The 24,137-nt window shown below is 35.6% G+C and overlaps 1 protein-coding gene across 7 annotated transcripts in view; it reads left to right on the top strand.

Annotated features, from left to right (window-relative positions):
• The window catches only part of LOC138326489 (neuron navigator 2-like), a 458,029-nt gene that overhangs the window by 256,672 nt on the left and 177,220 nt on the right, over nt 1–24,137 (top strand). For all 7 annotated transcript variants that reach the window (XM_069272611.1, XM_069272601.1, XM_069272590.1 and 4 more), the window contains exons 2-3: nt 11,547–11,664; nt 22,202–22,254. In XM_069272611.1, coding sequence (XP_069128712.1) covers nt 11,547–11,664; nt 22,202–22,254 — 171 coding nt within the window. The remainder of the gene's footprint in view (nt 1–11,546; nt 11,665–22,201; nt 22,255–24,137) is intronic.

The raw sequence follows: 24,137 nt of genomic DNA on the forward strand, positions 1-24,137 counted from the left end.
TGTCTAACATTCTATTCCTATGCCAGTGGAGTTCTGTGGCTGAGTGGTGAATGTGTCTAACATTCTATTCCTATGCCAGTGGAGTTCTGTGGCTGAGTGGTGAATGTGTCTGACATTCTATTCCTATGCCAGTGGAGTTCTGTGGCTGAGTGGTGAATGTGTCTAACATTCTACTCCTATGCCAGTGGAGTTCTGTGGCTGAGTGGTGAATGTGTCTAACATTCTATTCCTATGCCAGTGGAGTTCTGTGGCTGAGTGGTGAATGTGTCTGACATTCTATTCCTATGCCAGTGGAGTTCTGTGGCTGAGTGGTGAATGTGTCTAACATTCTACTCCTATGCCAGTGGAGTTCTGTGGCTGAGTGGTGAATGTGTCTAACATTCTATTCCTATGCCAGTGGAGTTCTGTGGCTGAGTGGTGAATGTGTCTAACATTCTATTCCTATGCCAGTGGAGTTCTGTGGCTGAGTGGTGAATGTGTCTAACATTCTATTCCTATGCCAGTGGAGTTCTGTGGCTGAGTGGTGAATGTGTCTAACATTCTATTCCTATGCCAGTGGAGTTCTGTGGCTGAGTGGTGAATGTGTCTGACATTCTATTCCTATGCCAGTGGAGTTCTGTGGCTGAGTGGTGAATGTGTCTGACATTCTATTCCTATGCCAGTGGAGTTCTGTGGCTGAGTGGTGAATGTGTCTGACATTCTATTCCTATGCCAGTGGAGTTCTGTGGCTGAGTGGTGAATGTGTCTGACATTCTATTCCTATGCCAGTGGAGATTTCTGTGGCTGAGTGGTGAATGTGTCTGACATTCTATTCCTATGCCAGTGGAGTTCTGTGGCTGAGTGGTGAATGTGTCTGACATTCTATTCCTATGCCAGTGGAGTTCTGTGGCTGAGTGGTGAATGTGTCTAACATTCTATTCCTATGCCAGTGGAGTTCTGTGGCTGAGTGGTGGTGAATGTGTCTAACATTCTATTCCTATGCCAGTGGAGTTCTGTGGCTGAGTGGTGAATGTGTCTGACATTCTATTCCTATGCCAGTGGAGTTCTGTGGCTGAGTGGTGAATGTGTCTAACATTCTATTCCTATGCCAGTGGAGTTCTGTGGCTGAGTGGTGAATGTGTCTAACATTCTACTCCTATGCCAGTGGAGTTCTGTGGCTGAGTGGTGAATGTGTCTGACATTCTACTCCTATGCCAGTGGAGTTCTGTGGCTGAGTGGTGAATGTGTCTAACATTCTATTCCTATGCCAGTGGAGTTCTGTGGCTGAGTGGTGAATGTGTCTAACATTCTATTCCTATGCCAGTGATGTGAGTGTAATCTTACTATGCATGTGGCTGAGTGGTGAATGTGTCTAACATTCTATCCTATGCCAGTGAGTTCTGTGGCAGTAAGTGTCTAACAGTCTATCAGTGTGGCTGAGTGGTGAATGTGTCTACATTCTATCCTATGCCAGTGGAGTTCTGTGGCTGAGTGGTGAATGTGTCTAACATTCTATTCCTATGCCAGTGGAGTTCTGTGGCTGAGTGGTGAATGTGTCTAACATTCTATTCCTATGCTGAGTGGGAATATCTGTGCTGAGTGGTGAATGTGTCTAACATTCTACTCCTATGCCAGTGGAGTTCTGTGGCTGAGTGGTGAATGTGTCTGACATTCTATTCCTATGCCAGTGGAGTTCTGTGGCTGAGTGGTGAATGTGTCTACATTCTATTCTATGCCAGTGGAGTTCTGTGGCTGAGTGGTGAATGTGTCTACATTCATTCATGCAGTGATTCTTGCTAGTGTGAGTGTCTGACATTTCTATGCAGTGAGTTTGTGCTGAGTGGTGAATGTGTCTGACATTCTACTCCTATGCCAGTGATTCAGTGGAGTTCTGTGCCTGAGTGGTGAATGTGTCTGACATTCTACTCCTATGCCAGTGGAGTTCTGTGGCTGAGTGGTGAATGTGTCGACATTCTTCCTATGCCAGTGGAGTTCTGTGGCTGAGTGGTGAATGTGTCTAACATTCTATTCCTATGCCAGTGGTGAGTTCTGTGGCTGAGTGGTGAATGTGTTTAACATCATTCTATTCCTATGCCAGTGGAGTTCTGTGGCTGAGTGGTGAATGTGTCTAACATTCTACTCCTATGCCAGTGGAGAGTTCTGTGGCTGAGTGGTGAATGTGTCTGACATTCTATTCCTATGCCAGTGGAGTTCTGTGGCTGAGTGGTGAATGTGTCTAACATTCTACTCCTATGCCAGTGGAGTTATGTGGCTGAGTGGTTAAGATGTCTAACATTCTACTCCTATGCCAGTGGAGTTCTGTGGCTGATGGTAATTCTACATTTACCTATGCCGTGAGTTTGTGGCTGATGGTTAAGATTCTAACATTCTACCCTATGCCAGTGGAGTGGTTAAGGTGTCTGACATTCTTACCACTAACCCTCCTTTTCTTGGATGAAATTTTATAGCTACTTATTGATAAGAAGTGCTTTAAAGCTGGCTAATCTTCTTTGATATCACATATGACAAAAATATCCCTGATGAGTAAAAACAAATTAAGGTGTAAATATATAGTAGCCTTCTTTCATCTGACTATTGATTCAGATGCTATTCAGGTTTTAATTTGCCAAGTATCAAAGGTGATATATAGAAAGTAAAGGGTCAAAGGTCAAGATCTTTGAAGGTCAGATAGTGAAAGGTCAGAGTATAAGATAACATTTGTAAGAGGGGATATGTTATTGATTTCTGAGTGGGCAGATCAGTAGAACACAATGTAGCTGTCTGTACATAGGTAACTTTATACTCTTGCTTTCAAAGTCCAGGCTAAGGTGTTAGTTTTGTTCCTTGCTGCAGTTGCAAGATGAACTTTACATTCCTTACAAGTCCTCTTTTGACAATGTTACTCTCATGGAACTAAAGCTGGGTCAAGTTACTCTCGTTGCATCAGTCAGACATGCACATGGACAGTCTTTGAAAAGAAGTATTTGATCAAGTTCTTATAGACTAGGGTTAAAACTTAGAATTTCTGACATTATTCACATAGGATTATATGTAAGACAAACAATTCTGGGTAATCCTTCTAACCTATAGTATATAACATTTCCCATCAATGTGTCTAGGGATCATTTGGTTGACTTGTTTGATAGTGACAATTTTCTTTATAACATCAGTTTAGTTAGTAAAAGAGATCCCCTTCTACTCCAGTGGTAAATGACATAATTCATGGACAATTTATCTGTTTCCATAAAGTTGTCACCGAAGCGAGGCCATGTATAGCCACTAGGATGAAACGCCGATCAAATCACAGGTGATACTTCCGACCGACTAATCCGATTTAGATGGAGCAGAGAATCGACGAATTAGATTAATTCTCTGACAAGTATGTGCATCACTCTGATTAGAGAGACGATCGGGGCATTTAACATAAAATTGATCTCTCTATGGAGAAGGAAACATGCGACTACAAAGTATCAAATCTTTGTTTTATCCTAAACCGTTCGTGTTCGCGACGGCTGAAAGTTAGTGGTAAAACAGTTTGTAGTAGTCTTTTATAATAATTTGATTACTGGGACTTGCAAGGGTTCGATATCAGTACAAATCAGGGATTAAATCCGAATTCATTTTTTTTATCAATTAAGAAACACTACAAAATGTAGTGAGCATGTGTAATGAACTCTTGACCTGGTTTCATACTAACCTAAATGATAGCTCATTGATTAAGAGTCGATTTGAAAACTGACAAATCGGTTAACTGTTATCTTCAGGACATCTTGGAGTGTATTAGGATTAAAGTCAAATTTTGTTACCGCAAACTCTTTTTGCAGGGAAACCCAAATTTGGTTTCGGAACGGTTCAGTGTTGTCTTTTGTATATTTGGTGATCTATAATTATTTGGACTTCTCAAAGGTTGTTCATGGCACTACAATCACATTGAGAGTTTCCAATAAGTATAAGCCTTATGCAAACCAATACAATGTATATCTGTAGAATCTTTAATAAAATCCATTGGTGATGGAGATAACTCTGGTGATATAAATGAAATATAAAAAACCATATGTATGTACTTATAAGCATTCTATAAAATTTCTTATTGAAAACTGATGAAACGTCAATTCCAAATTGGTTGGTTGATTATGCGTAATGTCTCATTAATATTTTAAGGCTATTCAAGGACAGCTTTTTCTGTATGTGTTGTAAATTTTGTGTATGTTTTGGGAGGCTGTGATATATTAATGTCCCCTTGTGATAGTGTGTATGTTTTGGGAGGCTGTGGTATATTCGAGTTGTGTCTCCTTGTGATAGTGTGTTTTGGGAGGCTGTGGTATCTTAGTGTTGTGTCTCCATGTGATAGTGTGTTTTGGGAGGCTGTGGTATATAAGTGTTGTGTCTCCTTGTGATAGTGTGTTTTGGAAGGCTGTGGTATCTTAGTGTTGTGTCTCCTTGTGATAGTGTGTTTTGGGAGGCTGTAGTATATTAATGTCCCCTTGTGATAGTTTGTATGTTTTGGGAGGCTGTGGTATATTTGTGTTGTCTCCTTGTGATAGTGTGTTTTGGGAGGCTGTGGTATCTTAGTGTTGTGTCTCCATGTGATAGTGTGTTTTGGGAGGCTGTGGTATATAAGTGTTGTGTCTCCTTGTGAAAATGTGTTTTGAGAGGCTGTGGTATATTCGTGTTGTGTCTCCTTGTGATAGTGTGTTTTGGGAGGCTGTGGTATCTTAGTGTTGTGTCTCCATGTGATAGTGTGTTTTGGGAGGCTGTGGTATATAAGTGTTGTGTCTCCTTGTGAAAATGTGTTTTGGGAGGCTGTGGTATATTAGTGTTGTGTCTCCTTGTGATAGTGTGTTTATGGAGACTGTGGTATGTTTGTGTTGTGTCTCCTTGTGATTGTGTGTTTTGGGAGACTGGTATGTTTGTGTTGTGTCTCCTTTTGATAGTTTGTTTTGGGAGACTGTGGTATGTTACTGTTTTGTCTCTTTGTGACAAAGTGTTTTGGGAGACAATGGTATGTTTGTGTTGTGTCTCCTTCTGTTAGTGTGTTTTGGGAGACTGGTATGTTTGTGTTGTGTCTCCTTGTGATAGTGTGTTTTGGGAGACTGTGGTATATTAGTGTTGTGTCTCTTTGTGATAAGTGTTTTGGGAGGCTGTGATATGTTTGTGTTGTGTCTCCTAATGATACTGTGTTTTGGGAGACTGTGGTATATTAGTGTTGTGTCTCTTTGTGATAAAGTGTTTTGGGAGGCTGTGATATGTTTGTGTTGTGTCTCAATGTGATAATGTGTTTTGGGAGGCTGTGGTAAATAAGTGTTGTATCTCCTTGTGATAGTGTGTTTTAGGAGACTGTGGTATGTTTGTGTTGTGTCTCCTTGTGATAGTGTGTTTTGGGAGACTGTGGTATGTCAGTGTTGTATCTCATTGTGATAGTGTGTTTTGGGAGGCTGTGGTAAATTCATGTCCTCTTGTGATTGTAGAACTCCATTCTGAGTACCAATAGGTTTGGTAACCATTGTTGATACTTCCTATGAGATTTCTTTAAAAGTTTTATAATGGTAAATTGTATTTCCTTTGTACAATCTTATTCCATACTTGTTAGCTACCTGACAGATCTACACAGTCTAGAGGAAATTCAATATTTAATTATGCACAAGAGACATATGCTGTGGGTATTCAAAATGTATACCTTAATTTGCATAATTTATTCCTAACTTGTCATGTAGATAGTTTTCAAATGTCTATCTTTGGTGCTAAAAGTTTTGAATTGAATTCTATGCAATAGAATCTAAAATGGCTTGTTTTGAAATCTTATTTTGTCTTTCTCTTACTTCATTGTAATTGATTAAAGTCATGGTTTCTCACTGATAAGAACAGTAAGATATTTATGACTAAAATTCAAAATATGGTTCTTCTAGATATTTAGCTAAATGAGGGAACTGGAAAGGTATGGAAAGTTGGAATTCTTGCTTCACCTAAAACATGTGTTATGGTTTTTGCTACCAGCTATGAAGATTGCATGCTGCCGGCTCATTTGTACAGCGTTTATAAGTGTATTTTATTGGGGCTATCTGAGTACACAGGACATCATAGTTCTTGTGTCTGCGAGATGTGGCCACCATCAACGGGATTAATGGGGGTAAATTATTAATTCTGTAAACAGTTCTAGCGTGACCGTAGAAGCTGGACGTAAATTCAGCCGTGCAAGATCTGCCGAAATCAATAGAGACACATCAGAGTCCCATAAACTCTTGTAACGACTTCTTGTTCTATATGGCATTGCTGGGCAGAATTGTGCACCAAGAGACATATAGAACTCGATTAGCATCTATAAGTTATTCCTACTGTCAAATATTACCACTTCTTACATTATAGTGCTTGGTGGACTATTTTCGAAGAGATTGTTCGTTAGAATTATAGTCCTGTCAGCAATTACTAAAATCAAAGGACATGTTGACAATTAATAGAGGTCCCCCACTTCCTGTTTCTGCTCCAGGGGGTAGGGTAATTGTCTGACTGATCATCAATTGTCTGAGGCTTGTCTGGAACTTATCAAAAATGGAGGGAAGAATTGTCTTAAATACGTCTGACATAAAATTAGAACTTTATCATAATGATCTAAAAACGTCTGGGTCAGATTAGGGAAAGAATGATTTTTTTTTTATCAAAAACAAAACACAAAAAAGAAGGTCGCACTTCCGATTTTCAGGGAAAAAAGTAGTGACTTATACTCTGGAAAATATGGTAATATAAAGTGCCTGTTTGGACGCCTGGAGATTTTGTCAGAATTTTCCATAAGAGCATTCCCTAATGGGAATATAAGTACCAATACAAGATACCATTTCTTATATCTACAATATGTTTCTATGCTATACGAATTAAGAGCTTTCTTTTTTGTGCTTTTGATTTCTGTAATAGGTACAATTCAGTTATTGGGAATGTTTATTGATATGTGTATAAGGATGATCTTTTTCTGTCCATAAATTGGTCATTATTAATTGAAATGTATCTGTGTCCAATAAGTGTCATGCTTTCCTACACCATTGTGTCGCTGTGGACTGTGATAATATTAACCTAGTTTATAGAAATGTAAGGTTTGTGGATCAATAAAATATTCATGATGCTTATCGTCAGCTGTACAGAAAATATAGTAAATATGTATTAACATACAACCATATATATATACACACGTGGTGGTCGACTGGCACAGACACAGATCAATTGTCTTCCTAAACTCTCAGATGCTGGGTTTCGAACCTCCATCATCATGGTTAGTAACTTTTGTACAATCAGTCAGTCATGCATTTTGAATCTAATCCAAATCAGAACGAAGTTAGCAAAGAAGTTATGGAAATTGAAAACAAAATTTTGCTTAATTTACCGGTAAGTCAGCTGGTTTTAATAAGACTTTTTATGAAACAAAAATCTATTAAAATAAAGAAAGGGTTAATAAAGTGCAGTTCATCATTTTTATCTTCTTGGTCACAAACTCAATTCTGTGTTTTGATGGTTAATTTGGATTATGAACTTTTAAATAAAAGTCCATTAAAATACAGTCACAGTTGTCTTAGAACAAAATAAGAAATGGTCTTTCTAACCAAGTGGTCTTTATACACAGGTAAAATTGTATTGTAAATGGTTATTTGGGACCAAAAGAAAGTGGTCCTATTAAACAGGTAGTCTTTATACAGAGGTGATCACTTAGGCAGGTTTTACTCTATTTTCCACACTTGTACATTTTTCCACTTTTGCCATGAAATTGGGAGAGGGTATGCCTGTTTCATTGTGTCATTTCTTGTCACATTGCGCCCTGCGTGTCTCGGAGCCATTTGGTTTTATATATCAATACATTTCTAATTTAAGAAGATGTGATATCGATATAAATTCTCTGTGAATGCAGTATTAACAGTGACAAGTGGTATTGATATTTATAGATACACTCTTGAATAATGGATGACATTCATTTTCCAGGGTCGTTATTGAATAAACAAATCCATTTTCCCTTCTTTTTTATGGACAAGCACGATATCAGTAATTGACTTAATGAGTGAAAAGTTGATTGCTCCTGTGATAAAATTAATTGTTTTTACAATCAACCAATCACAATTAAAGCTTAATAGGGACAAAAGATAAAAGGAGGAAAAAAACCCGCTCAGACATGTTATAGTATCATCATCATCATTGGTGTTGAATTTGGGTGATGGTCAAATTAATTAGTTTTTGGAAAATTTTTCTTGTTAAAGACTTTATACGGTCAAGTTCAGTTGGTATGCAACTACTTTAAAGCATTTCACTGATTTAAGCTGAAAAAAACATGAGTAGGTATCAAACTTTTGTCAGAAAAAAAAATCAATGATACTGAACTTTCATTCAGACTCTTTTTGTGTTTTTTTGTTGGAACATTCTATTCTAAACTGAAGGGGTTGTATTAAATTTACAAAATTGCTAAATGCTGTTTTTTTTCAGAAAAGCGACGAATCTTAGGGTTATGTGTACTGGAGTATAGTTATCTACTATGTCAACAAACTTTATTGTTCTGTGTGTTTAGAGGGATTTATTAATGGTTTCGCACTCTCCGCACTTCACAAGCTACTATTTACAGTCAAGCCAATACGAAAAAATGGGTTTGTAAAGCAATTACAACTTTTGAAATATCAAACTTCAAATTAGAAACAAAGATGAAACGTTTTCAAACACAAAAGTGTATCCTTGCACAGATATGTATGGATGTTGGCTTGCAGGAAATGCTGAGAAAACAGTTCCCCAAAAACAAGGCTGAGTTCTTGTTTTAATTGTAAATCAATATCTTCAATGGAACTTCTAATAAAGCGAGTGTCTTGGAATAGTTTATTTGTGATTGTCAGGAGAGAGAAATTTATATGTACTGTGAGAAATGCTCCATTTGTAGAGTGATACGTTCCATTTGTAGTCTTATACGAAAAGTTTTCTGTGAAAATCCACAGAGACAAGTGTATATATGTAAGTGTATAAATGCATTATGGTATAGCTATAAGAAAGAAAATTCGAGTCTGTCTCCTAAATTCCCACAAAGAAGCCGCCATGGTGACGCTTTGTCGGAAAGCAAAAACTCTCAGGTGTCAACTGTTCGGCAATATCCTTAGAATTGACTGTGACCCTTGACTATATAAAGCACAGCTTTTAGATGTGTTTTGTAGGTCGACAGACTCTGTTTCCCAGAAGAATACATCAGATGTCAAATCCTCAGAAAAACAGTTAAACCCACTTAGTAACCACCACGATATAAGTTTTCGTAGTCAGAGTGTGTTGTAGGTAAGATTGCCTGTATTAAGAGACAACTTGTGTTAGGAGGTCATACCATTTATAGAGGTCACCTGTGTGAGAAATAGTTTGATGTTTTTACCTGTATAAAAGAACATTTGTGTTAAGAGGTCACTCGTATGTAGAGGTCACTCAGTCACTTGTATAAAGAGGTCACTTGTAAAGATGTCGCTTGTGTAAAAAAGGCACCTGTGTAAGAGACCATTTTAAGATTTCTTACCTGTATTAAGAGATCACTTGTGTTAAGAGGTCACTTGTTTGTAGAGGTCACTTGTGTAAGAAACTATTTGAAGTTTTTACCTTTATTAAGAGACCATTGGTATAAGTTAGAGAACATAAATTAAAAGACCACAGTTTTTCTAGAGACAGAATTGCATTAAAGACACTACCTACAGTCAAACCTGCTCTAACGACCGCCTGTATATAACGACCCCCTGTCTATAACGACCGGTTTTTAGACTCCCCGTGCATTTAACTATATAATGGCATAACGTCCACCTGTCTAATGTGGCTAACGACCGGTCATTTTAGCCCCGTAACTCCCTTAGTAGGCAAATTAGCCACCATTACTGAAGCCCAAGCCCTAGCGGTCATAACATTTAAGGTACAAATATATTTGCCGACTTGAAGATGGAAGTTTTAACGACCGTTTATGCCTATCAAAGACTGAAATTATGTTTGGTCGCGAACGTCATGTGCATGAAAAGATTACTCGTAAAGCGTGATATTGAAGCCATAACTAGGATGATACGGTAGGCAAAATAAAATATGCCGATTTATTTAATGTGTTCTGTTATTCATTGTCGATAACTAGCATTGTAATACTACTATGAAATGGTCTGTACTTAACCAATTTCAAATTAGGCCTATAAATTTACTTTCAATTTCTTCATGATTATCAAGTCAGTTGGATTATCGCCGGATGTAAGCCGGGTATTCTCGATGGTTTTTTTTTTTTAAAAATACGTCCCCATTACTTGGTAGAAATGCTACCGAAAGTTAATATGTGTACCTGCATTGTGATTTTAATAGTTTGAATTTATATATTGTGAGAAAATGCCTCCAAATCGATCTTTCATGTCCCGAGATTAATCCGTCAAAACTGGTTACACGGCAACATTACATACGACTTGCCAGCGAGAAAGTGTTGTACAAAATATTACACGCATACATTTTCCAAAATTAATCTTGCACAGATAATTCCAGGCCATGTCAAGTCAGTAATAAGGTGATATATTGACACAATTAGTTTTTCATAGCTGAAAAAATCTACTACTAGTGTGTATCAAAACGAGTTGATTTTGTTATGATCGAAATTTCTGCTTGCATTTGAGAGCCCCATCCAAACATTAAAAAATAAAACGAACACAAATCACGGAAATATATTGACACAATTAGTTTTTAAATAATGCATGTAATTAATATATAAATATTCAATAGCAGGATTGTTTTCTGCATAAATATACTTGTGTTTTATTTACTGACTCGCTGGTTGGCACGAAAGCCCCAACCTGTCTATAAAGGCAACCTGTCTATAGTGACCGTTTTTCTGTCTCCCCTTTAGTGGTCGTTATAGACAGGTTTGACCGTATATTAAAATATTTTCTGTTATAAGGGATCATTTGCATTAAGTGATCAGAGACTATTGATGATAAGAGTCCAAGTGTATTTCAAAAGAGACCATTTGTACTTTATACCACCTGTAATTTTCTGATAATTAAGGACACAATTTATGAAAAGAGATCATGCCTATTTTTGCTGTGAAGTGTTCGAGATCACCTGCATAAAGCAGTCATTTGGAAAAGGAATGTTTACTCCAAAGAGAACACTTGTATGAACTGACCATTTATGTTGAAAACTATTTGTGAAAAGAGACCATTTGTGTTTCACAAAGAGTGTTTTAAGAGACCGCCTGTTTTAAGAGTCCACCAATGACTCTGCTGCACTTTCAGCAGACAACGCTTTCGACTAATGCTATCTCGTATTCATTCTATTGAATCATTTTTTATGAACTTTCTTCCCGGCAGTCCATTAGTTCTATACATTACAAAGAATGGATGATATCATTGTTAATGATGATCATTGAAGCCGATGTAATGATACAGGACATAACGCTACAATGAATACGATAGTTGCATTGCTATATATATTCTCATGTAGTGTCTAATATAGCCGTATCCAGCCGAAATAACAGTTTTTTATCGTAGGTACTAAATACATAATCAATATACAGTATCGTCTTCGCCACTAACGATTTGTCGTTTCCTTTTTATTCACAGATCTATACGGACTGGGCCAACCATTATTTAGAGAAAGCTCGGCACAAACGGTTTATCAGTGACCTCCAACAAGATGTCACTGACGGGGTGCTCCTCGCCGACGTAATAGAGGCTGTCAGTAAGTATATATTGGTAGATTTCGTATTCTTCTCTCGTGTCTTGTCTCGTGGGAAGGCTTTTGTATAGATATATATCGTGGCTGGGAAGCCGTCTCCCTGCAATATATAGGTACTGGCTGGTATTAAAGGTCAATAAATGCCAACTCAGCAATATATATTTTTTGGTCTCCCTCGTACAGTTCTATCACAGCGACTAATGTATCTTCTTCCAAGAGTTTTCAAATTGTGTTTGGAAGAATGCCGACACCTGTGGTTTGTCTTTCTTATGCATAACAAAGGAGTAAGAAAACAATGAAATCAAAAGTCACACGATCAGATAAAGTGGTGAAGACATTGTTCAATAAATGTTTGGTTTGTAGGAGAAATGTACTGGTCTTTACTGTTGTGGTTGTAGTTTGCATTGCTTTAATTTTCACCACTTGAGGTCCACTTACACATTGGATCAGGCTTATATTTTTAAGAAATGTATTTTTATTTATTGAAACACAATAAATTAAAATTATATGGAGTTGGTCTCTAAGCAGAAAGTTATTTTCAAGCATTCTTAAGAGTGCAGACTGTTTGTTTCTTGGATTCTTGAGTAATCTCTTAAGTCACCATCCCTCCTCCCCAACACACATACCAAAGGAATAAAAAGAAAGAAAAGAAAGAAAAATGTATAAAAATCCTGTAGAAATGAATTATTCAAAATACAGTATTAGGGGAAAGTCAAGTGTCTGTTTTCTATGTGTTTGATACTATGTGATCTACAGGTAGTGAGGTTCTAAGTGTGTTGTCGTAGACCGACTTGATTACTCGAGAGGTTATATTTGTGACACAGTATAGGTTTCTTGTCTGGGTCTCTCTAGCAGTCTACAGTTTCGGATACAAACTGTCCTTGAGCGGTGAGATTTAGGAGTTTAGTGGAAAATCAAGACATACAAAATGTAAGAAGGTGAAACGTTTCTTAAATGATCTTGGTAGATGTTTTCTCGAAAATGTAGGTACATTATCTTAGTTTATCACAGATACGACGACAATAATGTACAGACTGCACAATAGTTAATAGAAACTGATTGTCTAAGGTTGGGAGATTTCTTAGTGTTTTAATATACCAGAGAAATACCTCACCCATTAATTTATTTTGGTCTTTTACGTATGTAGTAACAAAAATAAACCAACTTAAATTAAAAAAAGATATTTACCTATATTGAAATATCTAGCCTATAGTCTACATGCATTATTTAAAATCTCCTGATATAAAAATGAATTCATGTATTAATAATTATAATGTCATCATTAAGGGATTATAATTTCGACAGGAAATTAAAACACTCAATAACACAGAGTATATGATACATATTGTTTTAGTAATTAGATAATATAAGATAACATAAGTGGTGAAGAAATGATAAATTCATATGGAGTCTAATAAAAGTAACTACATTAATATTCAATAGCAAGTGTATCAAGCCTTAGTTCATTCATCTAGCGGGTTAGTATGAAAATCTCAACCTGTCTATAAAGACAATCTGTTTAAATAGTGATCATTTTTCCATATTTACAAATCTTTGATTCCACACTTAGTGTGAACATCAGCTAGGGCAAAGGGAGGTAACTCCTATATGTTGTTCAGCAAATGGTGTATATTTATTAGTGATCAATATGAAACATTATCCAGCAGAATTCTAAATGAATAAACTGGCTATTACAACGATTGTAGAGGTCACAAACTTAACACATGCTATGTCAGCCTCACACACCTAACCTTGACTAATACCGATTATTACACAAAACGCCAAAAAATGGGGGGAGGGGGATGTATATGTTTCTCTGTGACTAGATATGCTGTATATCAACTTAATCAGAAACATTTGTGTTCCACACCTGGCTCTGGGCCCCATCTTTATCTCATTTGTGCTGAAGTTCGTTTGAAGTCATCAATAGCGTTAATTTGCTACGTTTCTGGTCTGTTTACCGCTTTCCATTATTTTATAGTTTTTGCCCTCGTGTTATTAGCCGTCTCCGGGGATAGTAACATTCCTGATTGTAAATGTTTTTATAAACAAGACGGGGGCACCTGGAAACTGTTTAAGCCATAATTTTTTAATTAGGATCTGCTTGTTAGATCAAGAGATGAGTCAGGACATGGTTAGGCATACGGAACATGTTCCGAGGCCGAGAACAATCTTTTTTTACGGCAAAGGCAATTTATTATATTTTTTGTGTAGGAGTCCAATGATATGATTCACATTCACAAATTTAATTAAAATATTTCTTCAGCCTCTTCAGATTTACGAAAGAAGCTAGTGACTGCTTTTCAATATAAATACAAAACTTTAAGATGAAAACTAAAAAAAAAAAAAAAAAAAAAAATTCAGATATTACAAATATTTTGTTTGTAATTCAAAAAGCCATTCATTGGTATTGCCAGCTAAAATAATACTTACAGTGAAGAAATGAATTCAAAATCCATTTCAGTTATACACAGAAAAATTTTAATAAAATGTAAAGAAATACAAGGGGAATAGAACCAGGTGTTCCTAAGGAGTCAGTGTATCTGTGTCATTGACTCTCCATATAAATCTAGGTCAACTTAATTCTGTGATTGTCTAACCCCATCCAATTGTTCTCTATCCTATTCTACAAATCTGCGTAAGTTTGGCTATAAATTATCAAGATATTACATTAAATTTTGTAGAGTAGGGCAAAATAGAACAGCTGTAAGATGTTAAAAAATAAAACATATTTAAAGTTTAAAATGTTTTATTATCTTTGACTAATTGGAAACAACATCCTTTTCTTTTTTCTCTGATTTGAAGATGGCACAGGTCTGAATGATGAGCATGTCTAGTAAGGTTTAGTACCAGTGTGTATCTGAAGCTTCTCTGTAGATGCCTCTTTAAAAATTATTTTATGAGAAAGCCGCAGTAAAGATAAGTTAATGATTCTAAGATTTGGCTCGGTGGGTCACAAATATCATTTACGCTTAACAGAAATGTTTTGAAAAAAATGGCATTTATTGCTTTATTTTCTGCCCACTTGAAAAGAAAGTTATTTTTTATTTGAAAAAGTAATCTTAATATCAATCTGTATAACTATATCTCCATATCAGGAACAATTTTATTGACTATAATGTTTCTGATAGTCTGGATCACTTAAATGTTTGCTGGTAGTCTGCCTCTCTGGAGTGTTTGTCAGATAAGAAGATCCACATATCTGTAGGAAGTTCAATTTGACGTAGATTTCCTTCTGTATTTAAGTTACAGTTTGGGTAGAGATAGGAAGCGTCAATATTCAATAGAATGATAAAGGGAAATTGCTGCAAAGATTACGAGCAAAAATTTCTGTAATCAAAGCCATTTTGAATTTGGTTGAGTTTGAAAGTTAAAAATGAGGTCATAATGTGTCTATAGTACATGTCTGATTTTGTTGTGTCTTTAGAACAGACTACTCATATTGTTTGAATAGATTGAATCAGTATAATCCTATTGTTTGAACAGATTGAAATGATATAATCCTATTCGTCAGTTAAGTAGCCATCAGCTATTTCTGAATTACGAGATCCCACTTGGAAAAAAGAGCCCAAACTGGTTGATCACTTGACACGAGTATTAATTTCTCCTTCATATTTGATAAGATGAAAATTGTGAAGATGGAAATTTTTGGTAATTGCCCTATTTTCGAAACTCTGGAACATGTTCATGCAGAAGACGTAAGATGCCGTGTGGGTGTAGAGGACTGTACTGCAAAGATATATAGATAATGTAGATTTTGATTACATTTTTTATTGTGCCCAGAAAATTGGAATTGATGATGGGTATGGATTCAAAACAAGAAAACCACAAGTTTAGATTTATTGAAACTGCATGTGCCTCGCCCTGCACGAGCATATGAAATAAATTTCATTTTTCAAAAATAACAAAATGAAGACAAAAAAGGCAAGATAATCTGATTGTAGTAGTTTTGTATTACAGTTTGCCTAGTCTCAATAATCTGTTTGGCAGTCTTATGTAATGTTTGTTCTATTTCAAACAGGAAGTTGGGTAAAACTCTCCACAAGTATTGGATTTCCTTCAACAAATCTCCAAAATTCTTTAACAAGAAAGTTTTTAACTTAAAATCCCTTCTCTGACAATTCCCATTTTATAAATGTTGAGCTTGCGTCGGTGCTTGTTATTGGGATGTTTGAAGGAGGATTATATAGAATCAGAGCAGATAACTGGAATGTGCTGCCCATTTCTTCCTGTGCAGAGCTTGTTGTGGTTTCAGAAGGTCATGACCTTGGTGCACATTACCATTGGATTACATACAGAATTACACCGGAAGAGCATTCTTCCTTGTAAAATGAGACAAATCTAATCTTGGACTGATCTTTCATTTTGTCTTACATTTCTATGTCTGTTTTGATTAGGTATTTGGTTTACTTTTATTTAAAACCTTTATTTCATCTCTAGAATGTCTATTCATTTCCTCCTTTTAATGTTCTGTAAATAATTCATATACATTATAAAGTGTGTAAGAACAAGTCCCTTCCAGTTGCTAATTGTAAAAATGGCATTATATATTTCCCCATCTCAATCACCTGAAATATATGGTTCATTAACTTGTTTTTGCTTAATTTTCTTCTTTCTCCTGAAATATAAGTTTCAATTTTTCAATAAGAGTGTTTTCTTTTTGCTATGAGAATGAGATTTATGTTTCAATGCAAATGTTGATTTCGCTTTATGAGCTTAATGTAATATATTTCTCAGTTATAACTCCTGAAATGTATATTTCAGTGATAGTGACGTTTTCTATGAGACTATATGTTTACCATACTTCACCTTGGTCACCCTACCCTCCTCAGGTAACTGTCTATTGGCAAGGCTCCATAAGAACTCTTCTATGTTGGAGGGAGAAACTCTGCATTTTATTGTGCAAGATGCACGAAAATTACCTACAAGTAGAGATAATTACTGTCAGCATGCAAGCTGTAAAATGTCTTCCTATGTGCTCCAATGATGATAGCTTATAACATCGGGAGACTTTCTGAAGGTCACTGGCAATCAATTTACATGAATGGGCTTTATTTCATCCAATCATGGTTACTGTCCAAGATTTCAGAATTACAACTAGCCTATGTAAGTCATCAAGTACCTTTCATTATAGACCTTGGCGTGTTTAACAATCTAGTAAGTGGTGTTTCTACCAAAGTATAGGACCAATAAAAGGGCGTATGTATTAGCAATACAATTTGATCAGAAACATTTTTTGGGGAAACGGGAATAAGTTTTAGAAAGCATGATGACCATGCACCCTCATTCCACCCCCCTACTCACTCCAATTCATCCTAAAATATCCCCAACCTCACCCTACAGTGGTCAGGGTTCAATTGTGAAAGTCCTTGAAAATTGTAACTTGTTACAGAAAACATGGTGATCAAGCAATTCAGGACTCAAGGACCTCTTTTCTTTATTCTTTTCTCTAATGTTTTCTGTAACAGTTTTATTCTATGTTGTCATGTGAATATAAAAAAAAAAAAATTGGATGTGGGATTAATCAAAAGTTTTTTATTCTCTAATGAGTGGCAGAGGATTTGGTACAAACCCAGTTACAGATTGGGGTACAAAGCTAATGGAAATAGGTGTAATTCTGTTATGTCAGATTTTTGAATTTTCTCCATATAAAAAGGAAATTCCTTAGCAATGTGTTTCTATAATGAAAGGATTGTTTGTGCCATCAGTCAACCATGGTACATCTTTTTCTTTGTGGTTATAATCATGTGTCAGTATACTGACTTAGAGATTATATTTACATAGTTTAATGGAACGTCTTCTTTTCTAAAGATAATTTGTAAACAAGGTTCAGATAAATTTTACTGATTATCATCTATCATACTTATATCCAATGCTTTAGAATCAATTCCTCAGCCAAACTGTGTAAGGCGGACTTTAATTTTATTCTGCGAAAATCTGCAGAAGTTCTGAATTTTTTTATTTTTTTTTTATAAATATTCCCAAAATTTACAGAATTAAAAAAATAAAAGAGTTTCGTAAAACTTGATTTGTGCAGATACAGTTGCTATTGTGTGTATTCTGATGCTGTTTTGGCAAAAGGTTTGACAATATTAAGGCAATTGTTAACACCTGGCAAGCAGCAGACATTTCTTACTGAGTAGCAGACGGACACATGTATCTTCATCAGACAATATGGAATCTATTCTCTTGAAGAGGACTCCCAAGGCTGTCAGATTGAAGGCATGTTGATTGAAATCAAACATATCTGACATAAGTTTACTTGGAAAACTTTCCATTTTTATTTCCTGTCTGAGAGTTATAAATAATTTCTGACATTTTGTAAACATCAATACACAAGTTTGGGCTACATAGAGCTGGCAGAGCCTGCCATTACATTGTGTTGGCATCAGAGGCAATGTGTTATACTTGGGTAATCAATTGGTATCAGATTTATTAAACCTGCTTGAGAACTGTAAGAACACAGCTTGTACATACTTAACAATGTTTTGAAAAGACAAGTCCCTCATTTTCGAAAGATCAATAATTTCTCGGGTACTTTATCAAAAATTTCCTTAACCTTATTTGCAGCTGAGTTTTGGATCCAATTGAAGATATTGTTCAGAGCTTTGTGATTCTTCCTTACCTATTTTGTTATTCTCAGTCTTTTGCTTCAATGTTAGGTAGCGCATTGGTTTAGCTGGAATGGTAAGGGATGGGGGGCTTATAGATGAGCACCAGACCTATGAATGGAAGGAGGAAGGGCTTACCTCTGAACACCGTAGTTTTTGAATGTGGGGATAGGGGTCCTTTGAGAAGGGGATAAATGGGGTTGGAGTTCTTTATATACCTAAATGGTAATGTAACAACTTAGAATTTATCGATAAAAAAAACCCTTTGAGGAAAAACCGGTTAATCAAAATAGATACCACCAACAAAGTGGTTTGATATGACCCTAATGAATTCAAGGTATACACAATAAAACAGCGAAACAATAAGCCATATATCAGATTGTAGTAGCTCTGTGTGCTGTAAAGCTGAGAGGACGAAGGACTTTGGTTGTAAAGGACAATAACGTGTGACATTAAAGATCAAAGGACTTCGTTGATTATAATATCTGATCTATTTACTCAGATCTCAATACAGGTAATTCAAGATGCGAAATTGACATTTCTAACAAATGATGTTAAATGTTGTCATTAAAATATTCATTCAGAAAGCTAACATCATCATTTAGAAGGACTATTTCACTATATAAATATAGTAATTGTTTTTTTTAGCTAGAATTCTAGCGTAAATGTTCTGTGTTATTAGCAATTCCGGCTATCAAGTTTTTTTGTGTATTTTAGTCTGAATGGGACAGCTTGATTTTCGTTAAAAGAAACATGAGGTTAAAGTAAATATTACTGATTACTTTTAATGAATCATGGTAAATAAACATAAATTTAATGAGCCATACCATTATTGCATTAAAGCTAATTACGGTAAACTTTATTAAATAATGTATTTTAAGGATTTTTTGGTTGTCAAGGTGTTTGATTTCCACATAATGTGATAAATCAATAGAAAAATAATGATTTTAAGAATTTTTTGGTGGTCAAAGGTGTTTGATTTTCACATAATGTTATCACAATCAATTTACTTAAAAAAGTTAAAGACAAAAGTGGTGAAAATAAATATATTTGTATACTCTTTGTAAATCTTATAATTCAATTATTGACAAAATAAAGGGAGACAATTTTGTTGTAGATTTTACATTAATGTTATCACAAACAACATGTTAAAAAAACACAAAAAAACCTGAGAATCTTAATTAGATCATAAATATTACACTAAATCAATAAAAAATATCTTTGAATTGAACACAGTTTATACTGATAGTATTTTTAATTAAATCTGAGTGATGTAGAATCGATCCACTTTGAGCTACAGCCATTTGTACCTGTATTATTACCTGTATTATTACTTGTCCTGATGAAAGGTAATCACATGGCCAGGTGTTTCATTGTCACAGGTAAAAATTGTAAATATTATGTCAGGTGAAAGTGTTTGTTTGAGGGAAATAAAGAAATGGGGTTAAAATGAGTCATCGAAATGGAAATTAAATCCATTATATCGTGTGTGATGTTGTGTTACAATCATAGTTACCCTAGAAACACCAATGTTGTCATGTAAAACACAATTTTATGTTGCAATTAAGACCAGTTATCTATAAAGGTCTGTTACATTACAATTTAATGTTGCCAATAGTTATCTTTGATAGCTTGCTGTAATCATTTCTATAGGATCTCTATGAATACCCGGCTACAGCAATGTAAAGTTTCGTTAGGTTTTGGTGTTGAAAGAAATCCAGATTTCATAGAGAAAAATCACCAACCTTCAGTTTTGGGGTATCTGTTCCACATTGACCTTGATCTCTTTATCCAGTGATGGAAAGCTAGTGATGAAATGTTAAACACCTTACCCACTATGTCATTTTTACTGTGTGTTAAAGTGGTGACACATTTACCTCAGACACCTTAAATCCTCCGCCATCTTGACCGAGAGGCGGATGATCAGTAGTAGAATGGCAGACACCTTAACTACTCCTCCATCTTGACCAAGAGGCGGATGGTCAGTAGTAGAATGGCAGACACCTTAACTACTCCGCCATCTTGACCAAGAGGCGGATGGTCAGTAGTAGAATATGTCAGACACCTTAACTACTCCGCCATCTTGACCAAGAGGTGGATTGTCAGTAGTAGAATGTCAGACACCTTAACTACTTCGCCATCTTGACCAAGAGGTGGATTGTCAGTAGTAGAATGTCAGACACCTTAACTACTTCGCCATCTTGACCAAGAGGCGGATGGTCAGTAGTAGAATGGCAGACACCTTAACTACTCCGCCATCTTGACCAAGAGGCGGATGGTCAGTAGTAGAATGGCAGACACCTTAACTACTTCGCCATCTTGACCAAGAGGCGGATAATCAGTAGTAGAATGTCAGACACCTTAACTACTCCACCATCTTGACCAAGAGGCGGATGTCAGTAGTAGAATGGCAGACACCTTAACTACTTCGCCATCTTGACCAAGAGGCGGATGGTCAGTAGTAGAATGGCAGACACCTTAACTACTCCGCCATCTTGACCAAGAGGTGGATTGTCAGTCGTAGAATGTCAGACACCTTAACTACTGAATCGAACCTACTACTCCCATCTTGACAAAGAGGTGGATTGTCAGTAGTAGAATGTCAGACACCTTAACTACTTCGCCATCTTGACCAAGAGGCGGATGGTCAGTAGTACATGTCAGAGGTGTGTGACCTTAACCTTTGACACTACAAGTCTTTTGGTCAAGGGTCAATGGTAGAATGTCAGCCACATTAACTTCTTAATATCTACAATATAGACATGAAGGATTAGTGATGAAATGTCACCATTAACACTTTGCTCTTTTGATTTTTAAAAATCAAAATAAACTTATCTTGCATAATTTCTATACTGCAATTATTGATGATAAATGTCTGTTGGGAATGTACCATGTAAGATGTTCTTTTAATCAGTTCTTTTTCTAAATTAGAAAGTCGCCTATCTTTAAAGTGCTTACAATCTGTAAAAGTGCTGACTTGTAAAATGCCATGTAAAGTTCCGTTTTCTTTATTGATCTCCGACGTGACATTTTGTCTGTGTAAAAGTAGACTCACCCTATCAGAACCTTCCTCTGGCATTAGATACGCTGAATAGTCAGCTGTCTTTATATGAAAGATAATTCAAATTATAAGAAAACTTATTGGTCTCACCAGAGGTCTTGGTGACAGTCTGGCGACACTGCCGTTGTACAATGCTGCGTGGTTAATTACATTTGCTGTAGCTGACGGTTTTTATCAGAAAGAAATTCTTGTGATCTTCTGTTGAAATAAATTTTCCAGGAAAATCATTTTTTTTTTACATCACTTCAAAAAAAATCAATGCTTAAATGTCAAATGTTTCTGTACATTGAGGTAATTCTGGTTTGATAAGTATGTAATGTTGGGCATTGATTGTATTGGTAAAGGGCTGCTGATTGGCAAAATGTTTAAGGTGTATCTTTAGACTTCCAGCTCTGGGTTCTAAGTTTAAAACTCGTGATTCAGTTACCGAATATGACCTTTTATACTGCTGTTTTTCTATGCAATACACATTTGAATTGTTTTAATTATCAAATATTGGAACAGGTTGAACAAAACAGTTATTGCCCTTTTTGTTCTGACATAAAAGCAAAGCAAAAGCAATATTAACTCCATTTGAAAAAAATTACAACTTAATAGTGTTTTGTCTGAAAACATCAAATGAAGAATTTTTCAATTTTGTTCTTTTTCAAATGATTTCTTTTTTATTCTGTACTGGTTTTAGACAAGGCTGTGTGTTATCCATTTTTTTGTCTGAAAACATTAAATGAGGAAAATTTTCAATTTTGTTCTATTTAAAGTGATTTCTTTTACATTCTGTGCTGGTTGTAGACAAGGCTTAGTATTATATCCCTTCCTCTTTTATTTTGCCCATATGCTCAATATTTCATAATTTTGTTTTGTGTTGCAGCTAACGAGAAAATAAAAGATATTAAGAACAAGCCGAAGAACTCTGCACAGATGGTAAGTGTTGATTAGTTAGTTACAGATTATTACTGGTATTGTTTGTGTTATCAAACTTCACAAACCATTACACATATTGTCTGTAACATCATTTATGAATAGATAAAGATATGCATGACTGGGTTTGTGTTAGAGAATTTTCTCATGGAAGGTTCCTGAAGACGGAAATGATTCGTTTTGTTCAAGATTTATGATATTTCTTTTTAAATTACTGCACAGTAAATGAGTTGTAAATGAAACCATTGAAGCATTACCTATAGCTTAACATGTAGAACTTTTCTCCTTCCATAAGTGTATGTGTGGTTTGGTAGCGGGTGACCTTAGCTATCTTATCTCACTAAGAAAATCATCATATCGTAATTGTAAATCCTAGGCCCTATGTAGATAGATGTTAAAGATAATGGTTGTTAATCATACAAACAATAATATACTTAGGGTTTTCCTGGTTTGTCAATATAGCACTTTAAGTGGTTGTAGATTTAAGTTCATCTTGAGTGTGTCAGAGTTAGATTGTACTGTGATGCGTATGAATTGATATGCACAAGAATTAACTTCTAAGTGGGGATGTTTCTGAGTATAATAGCCAGAAAACATTTCTGACCCTTTAGCCTTACTCAACAATTGTACTAATCAATCATTGAATTATTGAAATTTATCATGGAATTATTGTACAATTTCAAAAAATATTAATTCACTTTCAATTTCTCAGACACCACGATGTCTGATGATAATGCCACAGCCGCGCTGAGGTTTGCAGAAAACCACGTTGATATTTATTTTGTAATAGGATTTAATTGTTTTAACAATTCCAGAGCAGACAAAAATAACTTGTTCAATCAGAGTGGTAGAGGGACCTTTATGAACGTTATGGATATTGATCACCAGTAAAACCATTCATTTGTGAAAAATAAAAAATAGATCTATTGATTTACACCGAAGACGATAAATTGTCTGAACTCAAAGGCCAAAATCCCTGAGACTCAAAGTCGCCATGCCCCAGACCAAAATATTAACAGTCCACAGATAATTCTTGGATGTGAATCCTTTTCTCACTTTAAACTGCTCCTCACTTTGACTTGAACATCTCTATATCGGATATGACTCTGTTACAGAATTTTAGTTTTTAAATGTAGCCGCTAATTGTAGTTGTTTGAAATTGATTCTATAGTTTTGAAAGTCAGCACAGAAGTTGACTTGTAGCTTCGATAACGATTCATGCATTCATTAATTGGCAGCCTGTGGGTGTTCAACCTGTAAATCGTACCGTTATCTTTTACACTCCAAATCATTTAGACATAAAATACAGAACATGTTCAATACTGGGATTAAATGTTGAAGAAATAAAAAAGAAAATGTGTAATTGATTTTGCGAGAGAAATCTTTATTCTCCCTGGCTGTGCCGAGGTTGTGTTCAACTGTGAAAGTCGAGGGAATTACTTTAGTTATCTATACAGTATGGCCGCGGTCAAATAAATTAGTTATCTTTTTGAGTAGATCCCCCAGAAAACTCATCAACTGTGATAGGTGTCATCATCAACAGATTTTATTTCCCACAGAGTAATGGCCCTTGGCTGAACTCTTCGTGCAATATTCAGGAATTTGATTATGATAACGGGTGTTTCAGGTAACAATTTTATGCAATTTATAAATAGAAACAATGTTGTTCTCTTAGAAGGAAAAAATAATTATGATATATTAAAGAATTCCTTGAATTAACAGTTGGTGTCATTTTGAGTGAGGGTTTTTAAATGTAGTTGCTGGTTTCATCATTGAGAAAAAATGTTTCATATGATCTAGCTTTCTCTTGATTTTAAACAGCTATGGCAATATGATTGAGGCTATTTCCAAGTGAATTAGATTTTAATGGTATTGATTTATGAAAT

This window comes from Argopecten irradians, chromosome 1 (assembly GCF_041381155.1).
Source record: "Argopecten irradians isolate NY chromosome 1, Ai_NY, whole genome shotgun sequence".
In the NCBI taxonomy this organism is placed as follows: Eukaryota; Metazoa; Mollusca; class Bivalvia; order Pectinida; family Pectinidae; genus Argopecten; species Argopecten irradians.